The 21650-nt window shown below is 37.5% G+C and overlaps 3 protein-coding genes across 4 annotated transcripts; all 3 read left to right on the top strand.

Moving 5' to 3' along the window:
• The first annotated feature begins 2960 nt into the window (after positions 1 to 2960).
• On the top strand, positions 2961 to 5363 carry LOC113687686 (probable inactive receptor kinase At3g08680). The gene is made up of 2 exons (XM_027205233.2): positions 2961 to 4250; positions 4341 to 5363. Exons 1-2 carry the CDS (start codon positions 2978 to 2980, stop codon positions 4925 to 4927), a joined length of 1860 nt encoding a protein of 619 aa, XP_027061034.2. The 5' UTR covers positions 2961 to 2977; the 3' UTR covers positions 4928 to 5363.
• Positions 5364 to 8449: 3086 nt separating this feature from the next.
• Positions 8450 to 12372, top strand: LOC113687984 (heterogeneous nuclear ribonucleoprotein 1-like). Of its 2 annotated transcripts, XM_027205560.2 has the most exons (5): positions 8450 to 8591; positions 8713 to 8834; positions 9117 to 9343; positions 9645 to 10836; positions 11968 to 12372. In XM_027205560.2, the coding sequence occupies exons 3-5, from the start codon at positions 9122 to 9124 to the stop codon at positions 11979 to 11981; spliced, it is 1428 nt and encodes a 475-aa protein (XP_027061361.1). In that variant the 5' UTR covers positions 8450 to 8591; positions 8713 to 8834; positions 9117 to 9121; the 3' UTR covers positions 11982 to 12372. The 2 variants fall into 2 exon arrangements, with proteins under 2 accessions (XP_027061361.1, XP_071905447.1); XM_072049346.1 differs by lacking the exons at positions 8450 to 8591; positions 8713 to 8834 and having other exon boundaries at positions 9092 to 9343.
• Positions 12373 to 16098: 3726 nt separating this feature from the next.
• LOC113743594 (protein TORNADO 1-like) lies at positions 16099 to 21643 on the top strand. Its single transcript, XM_072049345.1, has 3 exons — positions 16099 to 17991; positions 18109 to 19352; positions 20051 to 21643. The coding sequence occupies exons 1-3, from the start codon at positions 16485 to 16487 to the stop codon at positions 21428 to 21430; spliced, it is 4131 nt and encodes a 1376-aa protein (XP_071905446.1). The 5' UTR covers positions 16099 to 16484; the 3' UTR covers positions 21431 to 21643.
• Positions 21644 to 21650: the final 7 nt, after the last annotated feature.

Genomic DNA, 21650 nt, shown 5'->3' with positions numbered 1-21650 from the left:
GTGGGGAAGACAGCTTTACTAGAAGAAGAAGCGGCTGGCAAGTACCAGTTGTCGCTATCAAGAAAAGGGAAAAAGAATGGCTGCCGTGATTGGCTATCTCTTGCTTTCTGTTTCATTTAATGTGCCAGTAATATAAAAGAAAGAAGGCGGTGCAACGGCGGCGTGGCGCACGAGCAGATTTTCATATGGGCCTCTCCAACTAACGGCCGTCGGACTCGTAGGCTGCTCTGCCTCCATGCCCAACCACTTCCATCAACTCTGTGCAACGACCAAACAAAGGTCGCGGCTGATTTCTTCCAGTAATGACCAAAAAAATCACAAAAATGGAAAAATTGGTGGAGCTTTTCTCATCTATGATAATGCGGTGGTGCATAATGGGCATGCAGCGACCAAAATTTATAGTTTGGTCAACAACACTAACCAAACTTTACTGGTACGGTGAAGTCTTACCAATTTTTTTGGATTCTAGAGCGATTAACCTCCTGTGTAAGATGAGTTGAAAAATTATAGAACGGTGCTAGTCTACTCGGCTTTAAAAGATTGAAAATAGCAGCAAAAATATATATATATTTTTCAGATTAGAAGAGTATTATTTTATCGTTTTTAGATCATTCAGATGGGGAAGTGAATTCCTTTAAAGTCCGTAAAGATTGATAGATTTTACTTTATCACTAACTTTAGTGATACGTTATTGGCCAATCATGAGTTGATGGAAGGGCTGGTTCGATACGAACTAGGGCTTAATTGGGGCTTGATCGTCTTCAGGGATTGATTTAACACATTGATCCACTTTGAAGGGTCAAATTGAAATTTACCCTGATTTTTATTCATATTAACGAGAGCGAGCAGGAAAATGGTCAGAGCCCAAATAATGATTATCTTGAAAATGATATGCGTTGATAAGAAATCTGAATTTTGCCATTTTCAGTTCTCCTAGTATACTGAAAGTAGTAGTAATTGAAAGGATCTAAATCAAATTTGCCAGTGGTTTGATTCTGACCCTCTATAATCTAATACCCCTCGCCGCAAGTAGATACTTCCTCCGTCCCACTTTGATAATTCTGTTTCTTTTTTCACACAGTTTAAGAAAAATTAGTTAACTTTGTTGGAAAAATAAATTTAGATTGCTATTTTCCTAAAAGACCCTCACATTAAATATGGTACAACTTTTATGGGAACTTGAATTGATGGTAAAAAAATAATCAACTCTCATTAAATGGGGTAGTTTTATAGTAACAACTACTTACATTGAATAAGGGTATTTTAGAAAAATTAAAATACAACTACATTCTTCAATTGGAAAGTGGACTACAATTTGAAACAGATGAAAAAGGAATACAGGACTATCAAAGTGTGACGGAGGGAATAGTAAATAAGGTTTTGCTTACAATTTTCTTCCTGCGAAAGAAAGCTTAAAGAATTGATCCCTGGTCGTGCAACCAAAAAGTGCAGTAGAATCGAAAAGCCAACACAACATAATGGCTTGGATACTCCAATTGGTTTCGTAACCTGATAGTTACTGACATGTCTAGTGATATCGTGATCGATTTTTGTGTACTATTTCGCTATATATTTTTGAGGTAAGGCTTTACATAATTTTAAGAGATTAATCTTGTCGAAATGTTAGAATACCCTTAAGTTTAAAAAAAAAAAAAAAAAGAGCCGTCCAAATATATCTCTCTCTCTCTCTTTCTTTTTTGGGGCGATGTTATCAACGAGTTTGCACAATTCAATCAAACTCAAAAGTCCAGTCTCAATCAGTAATCTAATTCCCTTTTGCTAAAAACCATTGCTAGACAGTTAATCGCATCACATGATTTCCTTCGTCAGATACTACAAACGTGATCTGCCTAATATACCTTATGCTACGATTAGCACCATCACACAAATGGGCGGTTCCCATTTCTTGCTTTTGTCGTTTGCAAGAGTTCCATCAAATGCACATGCTAATAGGGCTGTCAATGCCATCGCGTCGAACCTAAGTTTTAATTGGGTTGGATAGAATTTGGGTTTAAAATTAAATGTGGGTTGAATTTGGACCAAACTAGATTTGAACCCACTTAACACACGATCGATATATGAGTATAATTATATATACACAAAATAATAATACATATAATTTATAATTGTACATATCATGACATAAAATATTAATAATTTTTATAAAAATATTAATAATTTTTATATAAATTTATAGTAATTCATAATTATACTATATATATATATTATATGTTTATGTATTTAATTATGAACTTGAGCCAAACTCGATTTGAACCCGAAACTCATATAATAGTGTAGGTTAAACTTGAGCCTTTTAATTTGAACTCGAAGCTCAAAAGCCCAAAATTCGAAAACCAGTATAATTTGTCAGCCGAGTTTGAATTTGCTAAAATTTGACTCAAAAAAGTTCAATTAACACCCCTACATATAAATAGTCCTTTTCCATAAGGTTCATAAAATTTTGATTGGTCAACTATTGAGAATTACATAACACGACACAGGGTACAAACAATCTACATGCCAACATGTCTCCGTATATTGTTATTTGAAAAAATTTAATCGAAAAATCCTATATTAAGGGTAAAATACAGCTTAAGCAACAGCCATAGACTAAAAGATAGTCCACCTATTTAATTTTAAAATTTTCATATTTATGTCTAAGTTTAGAAATATCGTGATTTCAAATCATTTTTTGTACTTGAACTCAATTTAATCTAATCGGGTTTTCAAACTCAATGACACATTGATACGAGTTTGTCCCATGTTTTTAACCTTATCATAGGGTCAAATTAGAGCATAGGGTGCTGGACGATTGGAGCAAATTTAATAATAACATTTAGTCTGTTTCCCATCAAAAAATTCGAGCATAGGGTGTTTCGCTGTAGGATGATGTTATGCGAGCTGGTCATTGGAAACCGTGAAGAAATTGTTTCCATTTCCTATGCAAAACTAAAAACGGGAAGATGCAGGAGAATGAATGATAGCAATTCCCATCCACTCGGGAATGATCGTCATTGAATTGAGAGCAGGACAAGTATCATTCCGATTTATTGGCAACTCTAGGATCATGCAGAGGGGCAGCATTCCTTGGCTGGCAGCTTTGGCAGGTTTAGCTTTATTTGTCAGCGGCTGCAATGGAGGTGAGTCATCTGAAATCGAGCTATTTTTCAACTTCATTCGTGCTCTTGATCCCAAAACTGTATTGAGAATTGAGTGGAGTCGGTCACTACGACATCCATGTTCAAATCAGTGGAATGTAGTAGTTAGATGCAAGATGGTTAGTCTATTTGGCCGCCCTGTAACAGAAATCAGACTTCAAAACCTGAACCTTAGTGGGATTCTGGATGCAGAGACACTATGCAAACTACCAAATTTGTGTGTGCTTATCTTAGCCAAGAATCGAATCCGAGGGACCGTCCCCGATTCCATAGCAAATTGCAAAAGCCTGATGCACTTGGACTTGAGCAACAATTTGTTGACAGGAAGCCTACCTGCAGTAGCTCTTAGTAAGCTGAAAAATCTTAAAAGATTTGATATTTCTAACAATCATAATGGTAGTACGGATCCTCAATTGAATCGTGAAGCCAGACGTGTGAGGAAATATTGGCTTGTTTCAGAAATATCACAAGCCAATGCTATTAGCAAAGGCGAAAATTCAAATAAAAGATATGCATTCTCTCCAGCTCCGGAAGATGTATCACATGGCAAGCAAAGTTCAAAGAATGACGATAATCCGCGTAAACATTGGCAATCGTGGATGGTCGTTATAGCTATGGGAGTCACATTTGTTCTGCTGCTCATTTTTTTCACGAAGCTGAAAGCTGTCCAAGCAGCTAAAGACACAGAGATTACAAGGGAACTCGAACTCTCTCTTTCCCCCCCGAAAAGTCCTCATGTCGAGATTGTGGTAGAAGAAAAGGCGGAAGAACGACATTCAGAGCTCGTGTTCTTCATAGAAAAGCATGAAAGGTTTGGTTTGGAAGAGCTTCTTGAAGCTTCAGCTGACCTGCGAAGGCCGGGGCATTGTAGCAGTCTTTACAGGGTAAGACTGAAGAATAATGCCACTTTTGCCGTCAAAAGATTGAAAAAGTTGCAGGTGTCCTTTGAGGAGTTTGGCCAAACAATGAGAAGGATTGGGAATTTGAAGCATCAAAACATCCTATCTCTTGTTGGTTACAATTCCTCTAAAGAGAAAAAATTCTTAATCTACAGATTTCAAAATAATGGAAGTCTACTAACTCTGTTCAACGGTTAGTCTCATTGCATAGATAAACATATGTGATGAATATTTCTCACGTTCCTGCAGATTCAAATTATGTGAACAATTCTTGCCTTTGCAGATTATATCGAGGGCAAAAGGAATTTGCCATGGAAACTTCGATTATCAATAGCAATTGGGATAGCGAGGGGATTGAACTTCATATATCAGTGGCCTGAAGACGGGGAGATCATCCCCCATGGCAACATTAAGCCTTCAAACATCATGTTGGACGAGAAGGAAGAACCACTCATTAGTGAATATGGAATTGCAAAGTTTTTAGTTTCCAACAAAGCACGTTTCTTCAACTCCTCCAGTTACGCAGCACCTGAAAAACGACTGACTGAGCAGGCAGATGTTTACAGCTTTGGAGTGATCCTTCTTGAGCTATTAACAGGGAAGTTTGCAGAAATGCAGAAGAATGGGTTGGACCTTCCGAAGTGGGTGAAGGCCAAGGTGCGCGAGGAATGGACCGGAGAGGTCTTTGACAAGGAGATTGAAAAGTTTGAGATGTATGGTTTTTCACTGTTAAACATCTCTCTCATGTGTGTGTCAGAATTGCCTGGAGACCGACCTTCCATCTCTGAAGTACTGCAGAAAATACAGGAAGTCGTAACTGCTCAAGAAGATATTTCTTCCTCCTCCACAAATTCTGTTGAATCAATCTAGCAAAGACTGTTGTCTTCCTGTGGCCTTAAAATCCCAAAACAACCGTCCGGATTATGTGTAAGGTTCGGCCGACTAGTTGACTGAACCTTTATAGCGAAATCATAGTTAATCTTCAGTTTCAGCCTCGTAGATTCTTCCATATTGGATCTGGACATCCTTTGGTACGCTGACTTCTTGTTCTTCTGTGTGGATTCTGTAGGTAAGAAACACCATGATTAAAAGACCATTGCAATGAGGAATAGCTGGTATAAAAAGGACAACCCACTGCAAATATATTCGCGTTTCAACTTATTTGCTTAATCTTAAATTTGATGCAGCATCACAGAACTCTAATATGAAGTTAAGGCATAGTAGAATTACTTGTGTTGTTTTAGTGGAAATGAATGAACAGTGAATAGAATATGGATGACCCTAGAAAGACATGTATCCCTGAAGACATCAATGATCATGCATGGCACTTTTCAGGACAATTCGGGGTTTTGGGTGTCACCAATTGAATTTGTCATGCGCACCGGTGGCCCAACCATCAACATCCCAGTTTAGCGAAACCTCACCCTTACAGTTTATGGTAAAAAGCTTGAAAATGAAAAATCCAAGGGTGTGTTTCGATTGTAATTTTTTTAAAGAAAAATTGTTACGTTTTTTGTGGATACATTTTTCAATCATTTTTTTATCTCATATATATCAAATTGCTACAATAATTTTTCTACAAAAAGTTCAAAAAAATGCAATCCAAAGAAAGCCTAAAAGATCACATGCGGTAATATCCCGTGGATCACTAGTTCGAATCTTGCTGTATATCCTTGGGCGGGGCTCTGTACAGTCCAGGGGATTAGTCCGACAATGACTGGGATACCCCTGTGTTGACAAAAAAAAAAAAAAAAAAAGCCTAAAAGACCTTAAACAATACGAGGGACTTAAATGCAAGAACAGCACACAGATTTATTGAGTTGCTGTGATATTTATTCATCTGATGGAGGAAACTCTTGGAGTTTTATGTTTTCATACGTTTGTAACGAAATTACTTTTTTTTTTTAATCAAAAAGAGGTTTGGGACTGATTTTTTTTTTTTTAATTTGGACCATTGTTTATATACAATTATTAATTAGAAAAAAAGGATAAAAATTATGAGAAAAAGAAAAAAGTTGTTTCCACGGATCAGAGATATTGGAAGAGACATGTTGTCACATGTCAATTTCAAGACGTGGACGCTTGACCTTGATTTTTACCCGAGGTGCATTGCAATAATCAGCTGGCAAGCCGCAATCTTATCGACCAAGCGTAGCCCTACTATGCTAAATGCTACTATTTGCTAATTTTGCTTTTAATCTCATTTTGTTGTGCAGTTGCATTAGAAATTGGATCATTAAGCAATTCTCATTAACTAATTATCAAACCAACAGTACTTGGTTTGTTTGGATTGTAAGTTATTTGGGATTATTTGGGATATTTTTACTGTAACACTTTTTGTGATGTGATGTATGTGAGATAAAAAGGTAATTGGTAAGATAAAAAGTTGTATTAAAAATTGTAATGATAATGTAAGCAAATAAAACTGAATAAATAATGCTCAATCCAAACAAACTGCTTCATAGCTATCATTTGCAGCAGAAACAAATAAAACATTACAAGCTCTCAAAACAATTTTTAAGTAACTAGGAAGATTTGAGGGACCTAAAAATGGAAAACTCACTCCTAGTGTACTAGGGAACTTTTCCAAGGTGAATGACTCAATTATTCTAGTCAGAATCCTTAAGGGTGGTCCTCTTTGGAATCCTCGTCGGTTTAACCAAAACAAACGGGTTTTTTTTTTAAAAAATAAAATAAAATTCATTAACGAATTGTGAAAAATCGTTCAGCACGTATTATTTTATATTATTGTAGTAAACATGCATGAAAAGTAACAAATATGTAGGTTAAACATGCATTAAAAAATAACAGATATGTAGGTTAAATAGGCACAGATATAATAGATCTGAAAAATTATAAATAAATCTGAAAAATACAAATAAGTTCAAAAATTGTATTATAATAAGATAAATTGCCGCAACTCCATAGCTGTCAAACAACTTTGGTTTAATAATTCAAATTTAATATATAATTACAATTTAATAAAAAATATTTTAAAAACAAAGTTGTCCAACAACAGCTTGATAATATTTAAAAAAAAAACATTAATGAAATAAAGCCTACAAAGTAGAGTAAAGAAGTCATATAACTAGTATTGTATTAAAATATGTATTAGTATGTCAAATTACGTAGTAACTCATGTTTTAATCTTCTCTTCTTTATCATCGGACATGAAAAAAAGAAAAAATAATCTATTTATGTGAACATATCACAAATTTTTACTTTAAAGTATAGAATATTGGTTACAACTGTTAATTGTATTACATTTTGAAACATAAAGCACTCATAGGAAATTAAATTTTGTTGATAAAATAACTTAATAATTGTCAGTGTTTGGATACCAAAATTATTCCAAATAATATTTCGCTTGCATCACAAATACATTTTCCAACCTACCTTTTTATATTCCCAATCACCATTTTATCTCACATACATCATATCACAAAAAGTGCTACAGTAATTATTTCAAATAATATTTCAAATAATACACTATCCAAATCCTAAAGTAAAAGTTAAGTAAAGAGGGGCAATGAAAATTTTTCTAAAATTCTAGCGGGGCAAAACAATAATTATAAATGAAAACTGTCAAAATTGGATCTGAGCAATTAGAGGACAACCGAAACTTGGCTCCTAACCGTGTAGATGCTGCTCTATATTTTTTCCTCAAAACAATAAGAGCATGAGAAAATGGATAAAGTGAGATTGAAAAAAAAAATTGACTTTAATGTTGTTGTTTTTCAGAAAGGTACATGATTTTCATTTTCAGTAGTCATATCATAAAGAGATTTTATAAAGGAAAAAAAATATGTAATATTAGCAATTGATGAATTGATTTTATTGTTGATTTTAGAAAGTACATGATTTTCAATTTCAGTAGCTCATGCCCCAGAGATTGTATAATGGAAAAAGAATATGTATTATTAGCAATTGATGCATTGATTTTTTGGAATTCCAAGCTGGTCTAAGGGAAGTTTGTGGAACAACAAATTTGAGGCCTGCACTGTAAGTGTAAATCTAAATCAATTTTAGTTCATTTTGTCCGCACTAGATATGTGTTTCATTTTCATGACACCCGTAAGTTCCTTGGAAAACATTTCACGATATCTTCTTGGGAAAAATTTCTAAGAGACGCTCGTCATTTCCTGTCATCTGCCTTAGGCTCCTCTAAATTTTCTTTCACCAGAGGATTGCCTAACACTCACACAGAGACACACACTCACACACACATTTCTCTCTCTCCTCTCTCCATTATAAATATTTTTTTCTAATAATTTCTTTCTCACAGCCCCTCATCTCAGCTAGGATTTCCATTGCCCCTTTTTTTAATTTTTATTTTACTACTATTTAAAAGGAGTGGAATAACCAAGAAAAGGGCAAAGAGGAGAGGGACCTCTGGGGTAGTGAGAGAGAAAGAGAGAGAAGAGGATGAGCATATCCTCTGTTTTTATTGTGGACATACATATTTATTCCTCTTCTTAGATCTTATTGGTTTCATCCTCATCAATTCCTTCTCATCTGGGCTATCCTTCAAATGGTGAGATTGCTTCAAAAATTGATTCTTTTTTAGCTCGTCTTGATTAAATCTGTAAAATTTTGATCTTTGTTAGCAGATTTTGTATTGGGCTTCTGATCTGTGCGAATTATATTTCTCTCAGAGGTGCTGGATTGAGTTTTAATTGATGCATGAAGGATCCGATGATCCTGGATTTTTTCCAACTTTTCCCACGTGCTATTTGATCGGTGTCTTTGCTGGGCTCTGCCTGATTTTCTGGATAAGGTCAGATTTTTGTTCATCTTTCTCTTCCATCCCACATTTGGATCTGTTTTGCTTCATATCTGATGCGGACTGTTGCAGTCTCCTGTTTTTAATAATCTGTGTCATCAACCTTTTTTGATGTTTACAATTGTGCTAATTGCCAATTGATTTACTCCTTTCCTGAGGTTTGGACGATTGTTATTTGATTGTTATAGCGTTTTGTTAGATTGTCAGTTTTTGCATTTTCTTTGTAAGGTGCTGTTGTATTTGAATTGAGGATGCTGATGATTTAATTGTTTGCAGAAAGGATGGAATCAGATCTCGGTAAGCTGTTCATCGGTGGGATTTCTTGGGATACGGATGAGGATCGCTTAAAAGAATATTTCAGAGCGTTTGGTGAAGTGGTAGAGGCAGTGATCATGAGAGACCGCACTACTGGTCGTGCTCGTGGCTTCGGTTTTGTTGTCTTTGCTGATCCTGCAGTTGCTGAAAGAGTGGTTATGGAAAAGCACGTGATTGATGGGCGTACTGTAAGTAGCTTATGTTGTAAATTTCATCGAAACATTACAATGTAGGAGTCATAAACTTTTGTCAAGCAATACTGCACTGCAATCTGATATTAGTTGGAAGCATGCCATTTGGCATGGAACCTATTCTTAGAGCTTAGTAATAGTAATATTATGTACCTGACAAGCAGGAAAGTGGAAAAACCCATACCTTTGTATGGTTTTTCCTACAAATGTGACATTAAAGATATGATAATTCAGGCGTCTAGAGTAATGAGCAAATGTCTCCAAGTATATGAAGTCTTTTGCTGGCTTTCATTTTCAGGTTGAAGCAAAGAAAGCTGTTCCAAGGGATGATAAACACATAATAAATAGAAATAGTAGTAGCATTCAAGGATCACCAGGTCCTGGACGCACAAAAAAGATTTTTGTAGGAGGCTTAGCATCTACAGTCAATGAGAGTGATTTCAAGAAATATTTTGAGCAGTTTGGTAATATTACAGATGTTGTAGTGATGTATGACCACAACACCCAAAGGCCACGTGGCTTTGGCTTCATAACGTATGATTCAGAAGATGCAGTGGACAGGGTGTTACATAAAACCTTTCATGAGCTCAATGGAAAGATGGTTGAGGTAAAGCGGGCTGTTCCAAAAGAGCTATCTCCAGGGCCTAGCCGTAGTCCCCTTGTTGGATACAACTATGGTTTCAATAGAGCAAATAACTTCCTTAACAGCTATGCACAAGGATATAATCTGAGTTCACTTGGAGGCTATGGTGTCAGGATGGATAGTAGATTTAATCCAGTTGCTAGTGGTCGCACTGGTTTCTCTCAATTTGGTTCTCCTGCTTATGGAATGGGTGTGAATCTGGACCCGGCATTGAGTCCTGGTTTTGGTGGGGGTTCGAGCTTTAGTAACAATCTTGGTTATGGGAGGGTTTTGAACCCCTATTTTGGTGGCAATTCAAGCAGGTACAGCACTCCAATTGGATACAACACAAGCAGTAGCAGAGGAGATTCATTTTTAAGTTCATCATCTAGGAACTTATGGGGAAATGGTGGTCTGAATAATTCTGCAAATACTGCCAGCTCTGGTTCATACCTGGGCTCTGGAAGTGGTGGCTTTGGAGTCTTTGGAGTCAATGGAGCAAACTGGGGCTCTTCTGTTTCTGCTCCTGTTGGTGGTAATTCTTCTAATTATGGCACTGGAAATGCTGGGTTCAGAGGTGGAGAAAACAGTTATGGCCTAGGATCTGGAGGAATTGGAAGAAGCAGTGGGACAGGTGTAGCTACAGCATCATCATTTGCTGGGTCTAGTGATGCTTATGAGGGGTCTTATGAAAATTTGTACCGCAGTGGGTCAATGTATGGTGATGCTACTTGGCAGTCTGCATCCTCTGAGGTAGATGGTACTGGTTCATTTGGTTATGGACTTGGAAATTCATCAGACGTTACACCTAAGGACTCTGAAGGTTATGTTGGAGGTTATACTATTGCAAATAGGCAATCTAATAGAGGTAATCCTTTTATATGCCATTACATAATTAACTCAAATATGTTGCATTTTAACTATATATTGGAACTTTTCCAGTGATCACAATGTATCCTTGATTTTTTTTTTTCTTAGTGCTTTCTTCCTTTTCAGTTATGGTGAAATTTTTTTTGTACAGATGAAAATTCTTCTCTTAGCATTCTCTGGGTTATATGAGTAACTTGTTTATCAAAATCTCTCTCTTGGTATGCTATTGTAACAACAGAAAAAAAGAGATCAAATGAAAATCATATCCTGCACTTGTTAGCACTTGGGGGATTTAATACTTTAATTGGTAACCATTATTAATAGCACAATGCAGCACTGCTTTGAAGAATCACCAGAAGGCTCACCTTTAGCTAATTGTATATTTAAGCTAAACAACTCGAGTTATTAAGCCAGAAAGAGAATCAATTATCTTTCTGTGCTAAAGTAGAATTGGACTGTATTTAGCTGAATCGAAACTTGAAGAGGAAGGCAATGGTCCTAACTTTAGTTTTAGAATCCTACCGTTCTGCTAATCGGCGTGATTTACAGATGTGGGTGACCAATGTAACAAAGAGTAAAGAATGGAGTACTCCTTGAGACTTGCTATCTTGCAGCTCGTGGAGAAATGGCCTCAGTTGAAATGTGTCAACCTTTTGAAATTTACATGCTTAAGACGTGTATCGTGTGTGAGCTAAACATATATTCTTTACTAACATGTGTTCCATCAAATCAAAGAGATAAAATTGAGGTTTTTCAAACTTGTTATTATGTTTAGGTCCTGAATGTGGACATTACACAGGGTATCTATGTTGATAGTTGTGGAAAGGATACTTAGACAGGATGAACAAAGCAACAGCTTAGTTGCTTTATTCAATCGGGAAATGTATAGGGCTGAGGTGTGGGATGAAGGAAACTGAGAGCTCATCTGTATGCATCTATCTGTAGACTGTGGCAGTGTTCTTATATTTCTGTGCTCCATGAACTCATCAGCTTGATGATTAATTTAGGTTTTTTTTGCTTATTATCTTTTAAATGCTTTATCTGCTTTTGATTCAGTGATTAAGTATCTTAAAGTATCTGGAGCAAGGTTCTGATATTTGTTTTTCCTTTTCTTTCTTGATTTCCACAGGGATTGCTGCATAGGAAATTTTATTATTTGAATGTCTGAGGATAATAGTAGAAGAAAGAGACTCAAGTGAAACAGGTGGCCAGTTGAGTTGCATATGTGTTTTCCAAAAATATTTCAGCTTACAAGGACTTTGATCATATAGAGCTAACGGGGGGGGCGGGTCTTATTCAACGTATACATATTCACAGAGAGAGAGAGAGAGAGCAGTTTCAAGGGATTTTGTGGTGGTTTGAGATTTGATTTTCTAATATAATTTAGGTTCCTTTGTCAGCATTTGATTGAGATGTAAATGAGTGCGGGATATACTCAGGAGGTCCATTCTAGTTAATGTGTTGTGCATCTCTTCTACAATATGGTACTGCTGGTACTACTACTATATCAAAAGGTAGAGTATTATTTTTTTAATATTCTTTTTCACCTTTTTGGTATTTTGTTTTCCCTTTCTGCTGTAATGACTGGCGAAGTTGCTGGCATCTTCTGTTCTCATAGTTTCCTTCTTTTCTGGGAACTGTACTTCTCTCAGATTTGTATGTGAGGTTCTGTCTGATTTTCTAGCGTGATTATTAATAGGGATACCGACCTAGGATCCCCATCAATAAGTTACTGAAGATTTGTGATTCGTTTTGTTTTTGGAGATTAATGTATTCAACGTGTTTAAGACTTTTGTTTGGACATTATTGAATAGATGGCTGAGCATGAATAGAATTCCACTTTCTGTCTTCATTCTATTTCTTAATTTCTTTTTCCTTGTCAGGTCTGATAATTTGTCATTGTGTTCCTTTGACATTCTCCATGATTTGCAGAATCAATGAGGGTTTTCATAACGCGTAAGAAACTAAAGACACTTTACTTGGGAAGGCAATAAAAATTGTAGAGATGTCGTCAGTTTTGATGGAATTCATAACCTGTGAGGTTACTAATAGTCTAATTTTGAGCTGCTTGTGGGTGTGTATTTGGTGGGAGTAGTCAGGTAAGACTCCCTGAAACTTTTACCAAATTTAAGACTGATGGTGGTTCTCGTAATGTAGGTATTTTTTTGATGCAGTATAACAGCAACATTTTATAGCCCGCTCTAGTAGAAGATACGACAGGAGTTTTCTAGGTACTAGTTTTTAAGAGACACGACAGGAGTTTCCTGTTGTAGATAGGAAGTAGGATGGGAGATCATCCTACTCATTTGCACGTCACTCTTAACCAAAACAAACCCTTTGTTTTGCATTACATATGATCTCATTTTCATGGATCATCTGCTTTGCTTTTCTTGCCTTGTATTTTAGGACACTGAATTGTCATCTGGTCTTTTTATATTGCCTCCTCCATATCAGGCCTTAAAGCTTGTTGTTCTGTCCCTTCCCGTCCCGTCCTCTTCATCACATATCACCTATGCCATCATAAATTCTTGGAAGTGTTGTCGATCAGGAGTCCAGGCAGTTTGTAGAATCCTTTTTTTTTTCTTGAAAGATAAAAGAAAAGAAAATTATTTTGGTTAGTAACGTAACATTTTCTGATTTATTTTTTCTTCTTTTTGGTTGATAAAATAAGAAATATGCTTGCATTATCTAGGTTGCTTGCTAGATAATCGTCTAATACGAGGTAGTCAGCAAAGTTCAAAGTTGGGAAGGAAATTCCACGGAGACTCCAATTAGTGCTAGATTTGGCAAAATGAGTTACTAGCATAGAGATTGAAAGGAGGAGCATGTTTTGTCACCTTTCCAAATTGGTCAGTGTCGCCTTAATAAGTGAACACAGGCTGCTGTACAAAGGCAGATTATTCTTGTGCAATCCAATATAATAGTATCATAATCATTTATTTTGGGTCTAGAAAGGCTTGTTGGCCGGTTAAAATGGAGAGATGTGGACGGCGTAATAGGTAAGATAAGACCTTTTTTTTTTTTTTTTTTTTGTCAAAAAGGTTGGATAAGACTCAGGGGGAGGAGGGATATATGAATTAATTATAATTATTATAGGAGGACTCAGGAATAGTAGTGCGTGAGGAGTAGGTGGTATTTGATCGAGGTGCAGTTGATCTGATGTTGTTTAAGTCTTGCTGCAGTGGGAAACAGTGGGAAGAGGAGAGCCGTTTTCCCTCCGTCAAATCTCATTTATTGTCGAACGTTAAAACATCTTTCGTTGCACGTTTCTTGGCGGAAAAGCAACTTTGATGGTTGTTTTAGCCATCGCATCGCCAACCAGCACCAGTATTAGCCAGCCATTATTGCGTTTGGTTGGTAGATTATTTTGGATAATTTTTTTTTATTTTAAAAAAAATATTGTAATTTTTTTTTTTGATAATTTGATGTACGTGAGACAAAAATATGATTGAAAGACGTGTTGATGATGTGAGGCCGGCCGAGCACCAATAATACAATAATAATAATAATAATGCCCTGCTTAACTACTTTTTTCCTTTCCCTCCCCCGTGCGCGCTGCGGCAATCCCAATGAGCTAAATAAATATTTAAGGGCTTAGCTACTTTTTGCCTTTTCCCCCTGGCAATACTAATTAGGGTGTGTTTGGATTGTATTTTTCTGAATTTTTTTTGTAAAAAAAAATACTGTAGTGATTTGATAGATATGAGGTAAAAAAGTGATTGAAAAATATGTTCACGAAAAACGTAACAATTTTCCTTTCAAAATCTGGGATCCAAATACTACTGATGAGTGTGTATTTCATCTCAACAAATAATAATAGTATTTCAAGCACCACGGTGTGGAACAGAGTCCTAATACGAGTCCGTAATCACAGGTTCAAATCATCAAAGGGCCCAAAATGGAAAAGGACCTGGACTGACTGATCATTAGTCTCGTATTTATTCCTGGGCGATCATGTGTGGGTGTGGGCCTGAGGAGAACGTTGCTTTGGTCAACAACAAAAGAAAATGCATATATAAAACATTCTTTATGGTGTTAATCCGTTGTGTTTTTTCATTTTATATCTATGATTATGACTATGAGAATAATAATAATAATATCATCGTAATTAGCAAAAGCGACCACTTTCTGTTAGTTGTCAGGGACTCCAAACCACGAGCCATGCTACTATTCTTTTATCACAACCAAAATAAGTGAAGGAAGTTTTTTTGTACTGCATGTATTTATTTAGCAAGAAAATTGAAAATTATTCTCTTGCACTTTCCCTCATTTTCTCATATTTTGTGTCCTTCAATTTTGCAAGATTATGGTGGATTGTCTTTTAATTTGTTTCTTTCCGTCATTTAACTCAGCATAGGATTTTGCTTAATAAAGTAGCTGCCACTAACTTTCAATAACTTCCCACTTTCTCTTAAAACTTTTCTTGCTAATCAAATGGACCCCGAAAAGTAACCTTTTTTTTTTTTTTTTAATAACTTCATTTTACTGCACTCTACTCTTTTTTTGGTCAAAATTACCCTTCCCTCCATCGTATGTCTTGACTCTGCCTGCTTATTCCCTCCCTTCTGAAATGTTCAAGAGAAGGGTTGAAGGGGAAAACCACTCAAAGACAAAAAGAGCTTGAGAAAGCACTTAGTAGTCCCTCTTGGGTAGCTCGGTTGGTCACGTACCCTCAGAAAGCGCGCTGTCCATCTTACCCACTAGGGTTCGAGTTTCAGAGTTAACGTGTTCGAAAAGATGGGGACCGCAGGGGATTAGTCGGGCCGAAAGCCCGAAAACCCTGCGTCTCGAAAAAAAAATACTTCGTACGTTTACATGCAAGCATTTTACACTCTTAGCCCTTGGACTTTCCACATTTTGCAGAAAGCCCTTTTTTGAGCCTTTCCCAGAGTACCAAAAAAGCTATAATATGGATGATAAGTCTTAACTTCTCTGGAAGAAAAGGAGAGAATAATAAGTCGCTACCGCACACTTGGCCATCTCTCGATGCTTCCTTGGATTCTTTATTCTCCCCATGGGAAAGGATCAACAATATTATTGCTTCTAACAGGTCAAAAGTTGCAGACTGCTTTACAGCCTAACCTCCATCTTTTATCTTTAGAGCTTCATTAATCAAATATTAATCGAATATTAACATTCCAGTTTTACGCCAAAAGCATGTAGAAAGAAGGCAAATTATACAGTAGAAATGGACCCTTGTGTCTGCACAATCACACATGGGATTGTTGACGAAATGGAGACAATGCACAACCTGAAAACGAATTCCACACTCGGGGAGCGAAAAGCATCATTAAGAGTTTAAGACCCCCATTGGGATTTTATGGACAGAAAAAAAAAATAAAAGAAGGTTAAAGAATCCTGTGTAAAGAGCCTGAGTGCAAGAGAAGCTAAATGGAACCTTTTTGTCAATTCCACAAACACTGGCGCAGTTTTAGTCTTTTAGCCGAAAGGTGGCTGGATACACAGGAATAACTTCTTCATCATTCATCAAGGAAACCAACAAGATACTACTGTTTAAGTGTTTAAACTATTCTATCAACCAGTTCTTTTGTTTTCTAACGAAATCAGTCCTAGGAAAGATAGTCATTGCCTGTATTCCGTAGCTTATGCTTATCTCGTTAATCTTTAGGCAGTTCTCTTCGTACGATGGCATCAAGTCATCGTGTAAGAGATCTTCAATGGGTTCTGCAAGCGATGAATTCTGGAAGTCTCAACCTGCACAGCATCTCCTTCTACCTATCTCAACCAACTTCAGGTTGTCACCAAGAAACAGAAAACTCTGTAAACATAAATATTTCGAATGACAGTCTGCAATACTTTGGTCGCCTGCTTGCCATTCTTGGATCAGCTGAAAACTCAAGTTCTTTGAGAAATTTGGAGTTCCACGACGTTGAATGGGAGTTACAGCAAGTAAGAAACCTTGGTTTGTCACTTGAGAATTCCTCAAATATTAAGCTGCTGGTGTTTCGAAGAAATAGGTTCGACATGGAATGCCTATCAGGGCTATCAGACATTATAAGAAAGAATGGAGTCATCAAAGAAATCATGCTTTCTGAATCAAGAATTGGACCAATTGGAGCCACCCTGCTTGCTTCGGCACTTAAGGTAAATGGCAGCTTAGAAGAGTTGCAGATATGGGAAGACTCAATTGGATCCAGAGGGGCGGAGGAACTGTCTAAAATGATTGAAGCGAACTCAACTCTGAAGCTGCTGACAATTTTTGACTTCAAGGCATTCACAGCAACACCAATAATTTCAGCAGTTTTAGCGAGGAACAGATCCATGGAAGTTCACATTTGGAGTGGAGACAGTCGTGAAAAAAGTTTCAAGGTGGTTGAGTTTGTGCCTGAGAATAGCACACTTCGTATTTACCGCCTTGGTGTTTCAGGTGCTTGCAGGGTTGCTTGTGCTTTGGGGTGCAATTCAACTGTGAGATCACTTGACTTGACTGGTGTCAGGCTGAAGTCGCGGTGGGCAAAAGAATTCCGATGGGTGTTGGAACAGAACCGAAGCCTCAAAGAGGTTAATTTGTCAAAAACATGCCTGAAGGACAAGGGAATTATCTACGTTGCAGCTGGACTCTTCAAAAACCAGAGTTTGAATAGTTTGTATCTTGATGGAAACTGGTTTGGAGGAATTGGTGTAGAACATTTACTTTGCCCTTTGAGCAGGTTCTCTTCACTGCAAAATCAGGCAAATATTACTCTGAAGTCACTGACTTTTGGGGGAGGTAGAACAAAAATTGGCCAGGATGGGCTAGCAGCAATAGTACAGATGACAACCACCAACCAGACTTTGACCAGATTAGGAATATATGATGATCAGAGTTTAAGGCCAGATGACATTATCAGAATCTTCAAGTGTTTGGAGAGGAATGCCAGTCTAAGGTGCTTGTCTTTAAAAGGTTGCAGAGGAGTGGATGGTGACCTGGTGCTGCAAACTATAATGGGAACATTACAGGTGAATCCTTGGATTGAGGATGTTGATCTTGAAAGAACGCCTCTGCACAACAGTGGCAAGGCAGAAGCAGTTTATCAAAGGCTGGGTCAGAGTGAGAGAACAGAACCAGTACCGGACATCGATTTGCTAAAGGATATGCAAATGACAGCACCCAAGAGCTGTAGGGTCTTCATCTGTGGGCAAGAAAATGCTGGTAAGATACACGCTATCCCTGCAAAGACTACATTCCATGAAAAAGTTCATGTGCAATGTATTTTCTTACCCGGACAGGTTAAAGTCAAATATTTCATGCTTTTGGTTTTATGTGCAGGTAAAACGACGCTGTGCACTTCCATTCACCAGCATTTTTCTTCGAGAAAGTTGCCATACCTGAACCAAGTAAGAACTCTGGTAACGCCGGTTGAGCAAGCCATTAGACCAGTCGGAATAAAAATAACAACATTCAAAGATGAAGACACAAAGATCTCAATGTGGAACCTTGCTGGGCAGCATGAGTTTTATTCACTCCATGATCTAATGTTTCCCGGGCATGGAAGTGCATCCTTTTTCCTCATCACTTCCAGCTTATTTAGGAAACCAAATAACCGGGAACCAAAGAATTCAAGTGAAATAGAAGAAGATATCTTGTACTGGCTGAGATTTATAGTGTCTAACTCAAGAAGAGCTGTGCAGCAATGCATGCTACCAAGTGTAACTGTGGTGCTCACACACTATGACAAAATCAGTCAAACTTCGCAGAACATGCAGCACACTGTGAATTTAATTCAGAGACTAAGAGATAAGTTTCAAGGTTATGTTGAATTCTATCCAACTATATTTACAGTTGATGCAAGAGCATCTGCATCAGTGAGTAAATTAGCTCATCACCTCCTAAAGACGAGTAAAACAGTTCTTGAAAGAGTCCCTAGGGTTTACGAGCTCTGCAATGACCTTGTGGAAATACTTTCAAAGTGGAGACAGGAGAATCACAATAAGCCAGCAATGAAGTGGAAAGAGTTTGGTGATCTATGCCAAGTCAAGGTTCCGTACCTAAGGATTAGATCCAGACATGATAACAAGGAGAAAGTGGAAATGAAAAGAAGAGCTGTTGCTGTCTGTCTTCATCATATAGGTGAAGTGATTTACTTCGAGGAACTTGGATTCCTTATTTTAGATTGTGAGTGGTTTTGTAGTGATGTACTTAGTCAGCTAATCAGATTAGACAGCAGCAAGCCGAGCTCATTGGAGAATAAAGGATTCATAAGCAGAGAAGTGCTTGAGAAGATTTTAAGAGGCAGCTTACATAGCCAGATTCCTGGAATTGGCTCAAAGGTTTTTGAGAATCTGGAAGCTAGTGATCTTGTGAAAATGATGCTTAAATTGGAACTATGTTATCAGCAAGACCAATCAGATCCCAACTCATTGTTGCTCATACCCTCTATCCTAGATGAAGGAAGGTGGAGAGCACAAAGATGGCAAGTAAACACACCTGATTGCATTTATGCAGGCAGACATCTCGAGTGCGATGACTCGAGTCATATGTTTCTCACCCCAGGCTTCTTCCCCCGCTTGCAGGTAAGAATCTTCTTCTATGTCATATTTTAGTTCTCCCCTTACCTTTCAGCTATTGCTAAAAAGAAAAAAGGAATTTCAATATCAAAGAGATTTTTCATCCTGCATAGATAAGAAAGAAACTCAATATGCCCAGGTGATGAATACTCCATTTAGTTAATTAGTAGCATTATACTGCTAAGGAGGGAAATAAACTCAATGTCACACCGGGAAGAACGTGAAAATAGCATTATTTTCTTGCACATAATTTTGATTCAAGTTGTTCCAACTAGATTAATTTCGTTTTATCACCTTTGCTGGAGTAAAAATTTTATTTGATCTTAGAAAAAATTCAATATATGTCGAGCAGGTTATAAATGAGAAACAGATCCTATCTTGCTGTTTTCTTCTATTATAAAAACCTGTCATAGCCTGGTATTCCTCAGTTAATTTCTTTGTTTCAAACTATTCTAATTCCTATGTATAAAATTGAGAACTTCTATGATCATCAAAAAGAGTATTTTCTTACCTTCATTTTGCCTTACTGTTAGCTGATATCCAAAAAGACAAACTGCATGAAATTTGTCAATAAACTGCTTACGTCTGCACTTAGTGGATTCTGTCTGTGGGAACAAATTCGAGAATTGGTATGAATTTCTCACCATATAAAATGGAGATCAATAATTGGTCTTTTGAAAAGAAAACACTTCCGTGAAATCCAGGTACATTTGCACAACAGGATAATGAAGGACCATCATGGAGCAACGTATAGCATTGAGAAATACCTCATTTCGATGAGCATCAATGGCATCTATGTACGCATAGAGCTTGGAGGGCAGCTGGGTTACTATATTGATGTGCTCGCTTGCTCCACAAAACACCTAACAGAAACACTCAGACTTTTCCAACAGCTGATAATACCAGCAATTCAGAGTCTCTGCCATGGAGTCACATTGACTGAAAATGTTCTTCGGCCAGAATGTATCAGAAATCTAATACCCCCCAGATACAGGAAAGACCAATTCGTGCCTCTGCAGCAGCTAAAACAAGCACTGCTCTCGGTTCCTGCAGACAGCATGTATGACTATCAGCACACATGGGGTCCAGTAGCTGATTCTGGAAAATCCATTCTGGGTTCAGGGTTTGATTATGCTCGAGATCTTCTATCAGATGATGACTTCCGTGAGGTACTTCATTGTAGGTACAATGACCTACACAACCTTGCTGTGGAACTTCAAGTCCCGAATGAAAACAACACAGATGACTCGGATCAGTCCTCAATTACCAGTGAAGGAGCTAATGCCACTGTTGAACCCACATTTGCTGGAATTGCCAAGGGGGTAGAATTAGTTTTGGAGAGACTTAAGATCATTGAACAAGAAATACGAGATGTAAAACAGGAAATTCAAGGCTTGAGATACTATGAACACAGGCTTCTAATAGAGCTGCGTCGCAAAGTAAACTACCTTGTGAACTACAACATTCAAGTTGAAGAAAGAAAAGTGCCGAATCTATTCTATTTTGTCCAGACTGAGAATTACTCAAGGAGATTGGTCACTACCATCTTTTCTGGGATGACTGCACTTAGACTGCACATGTTATGTGAATTCCGACGAGAGATGCACGTGGTAGAAGATCAGATTGGATGTGAAATGATGCAGGTCGATAACAGGGCACTGAAATGTCTAGCTCCTCATATGAAAAATTTCATGAAACTCTTAACGTTTGCTCTAAAGATTGGAGCCCATTTAGCAGCAGGAATGGGACAACTGATACCAGATTTGAGCAAGGAAATCTCGCATCTGGTTGACTCTCCCATGCTTTATGGGGGTGCCAGTGCAGCCGCTGCTGGAATTGCGGGTGCTGCCGCACTTGGAGGGAGACACAGAAATAACAGCTCAAGGGACGTTCAGCAAGATCTTAGGGCAGCACAGCAATGGGTCGTGGATTTCTTAAGGGATCGAAGGTGTTCAACTGGAAAAGAAATTGCAGAGAAGTTTGGACTATGGCGAGTTAGATACCGGGATGATGGTCAAATTGCATGGGTTTGTAGAAGGCATTTACACTCCAGAGCAAATGAAATAATTGAAGTACCAATTTAAAATTTGTACATCAGTTAGCATGCAACAATTCCTTTTCTTTTTTCCCATGTTAGCAATTGGATTTTCCTTTTCCTACCAGCATAATTTGTCATCCATTGCAGGCGCAGTGTGTACATTAAAGTCGTCCATCACCTAGCTTCAGCTGCCAGAAGAGGCTGGATCCTATTGGCTATTAAACATTGATGTGTTAATAATCATTATCAGTTCTGTGAACTAGTGT

Source organism: Coffea arabica, chromosome 5e, assembly GCF_036785885.1.
Source record: "Coffea arabica cultivar ET-39 chromosome 5e, Coffea Arabica ET-39 HiFi, whole genome shotgun sequence".
Classification (NCBI taxonomy): Eukaryota; Viridiplantae; Streptophyta; class Magnoliopsida; order Gentianales; family Rubiaceae; genus Coffea; species Coffea arabica.
Note: the sequence above shows the minus strand (reverse complement) of the source record. Positions and strands in the feature narration are given on the sequence as shown.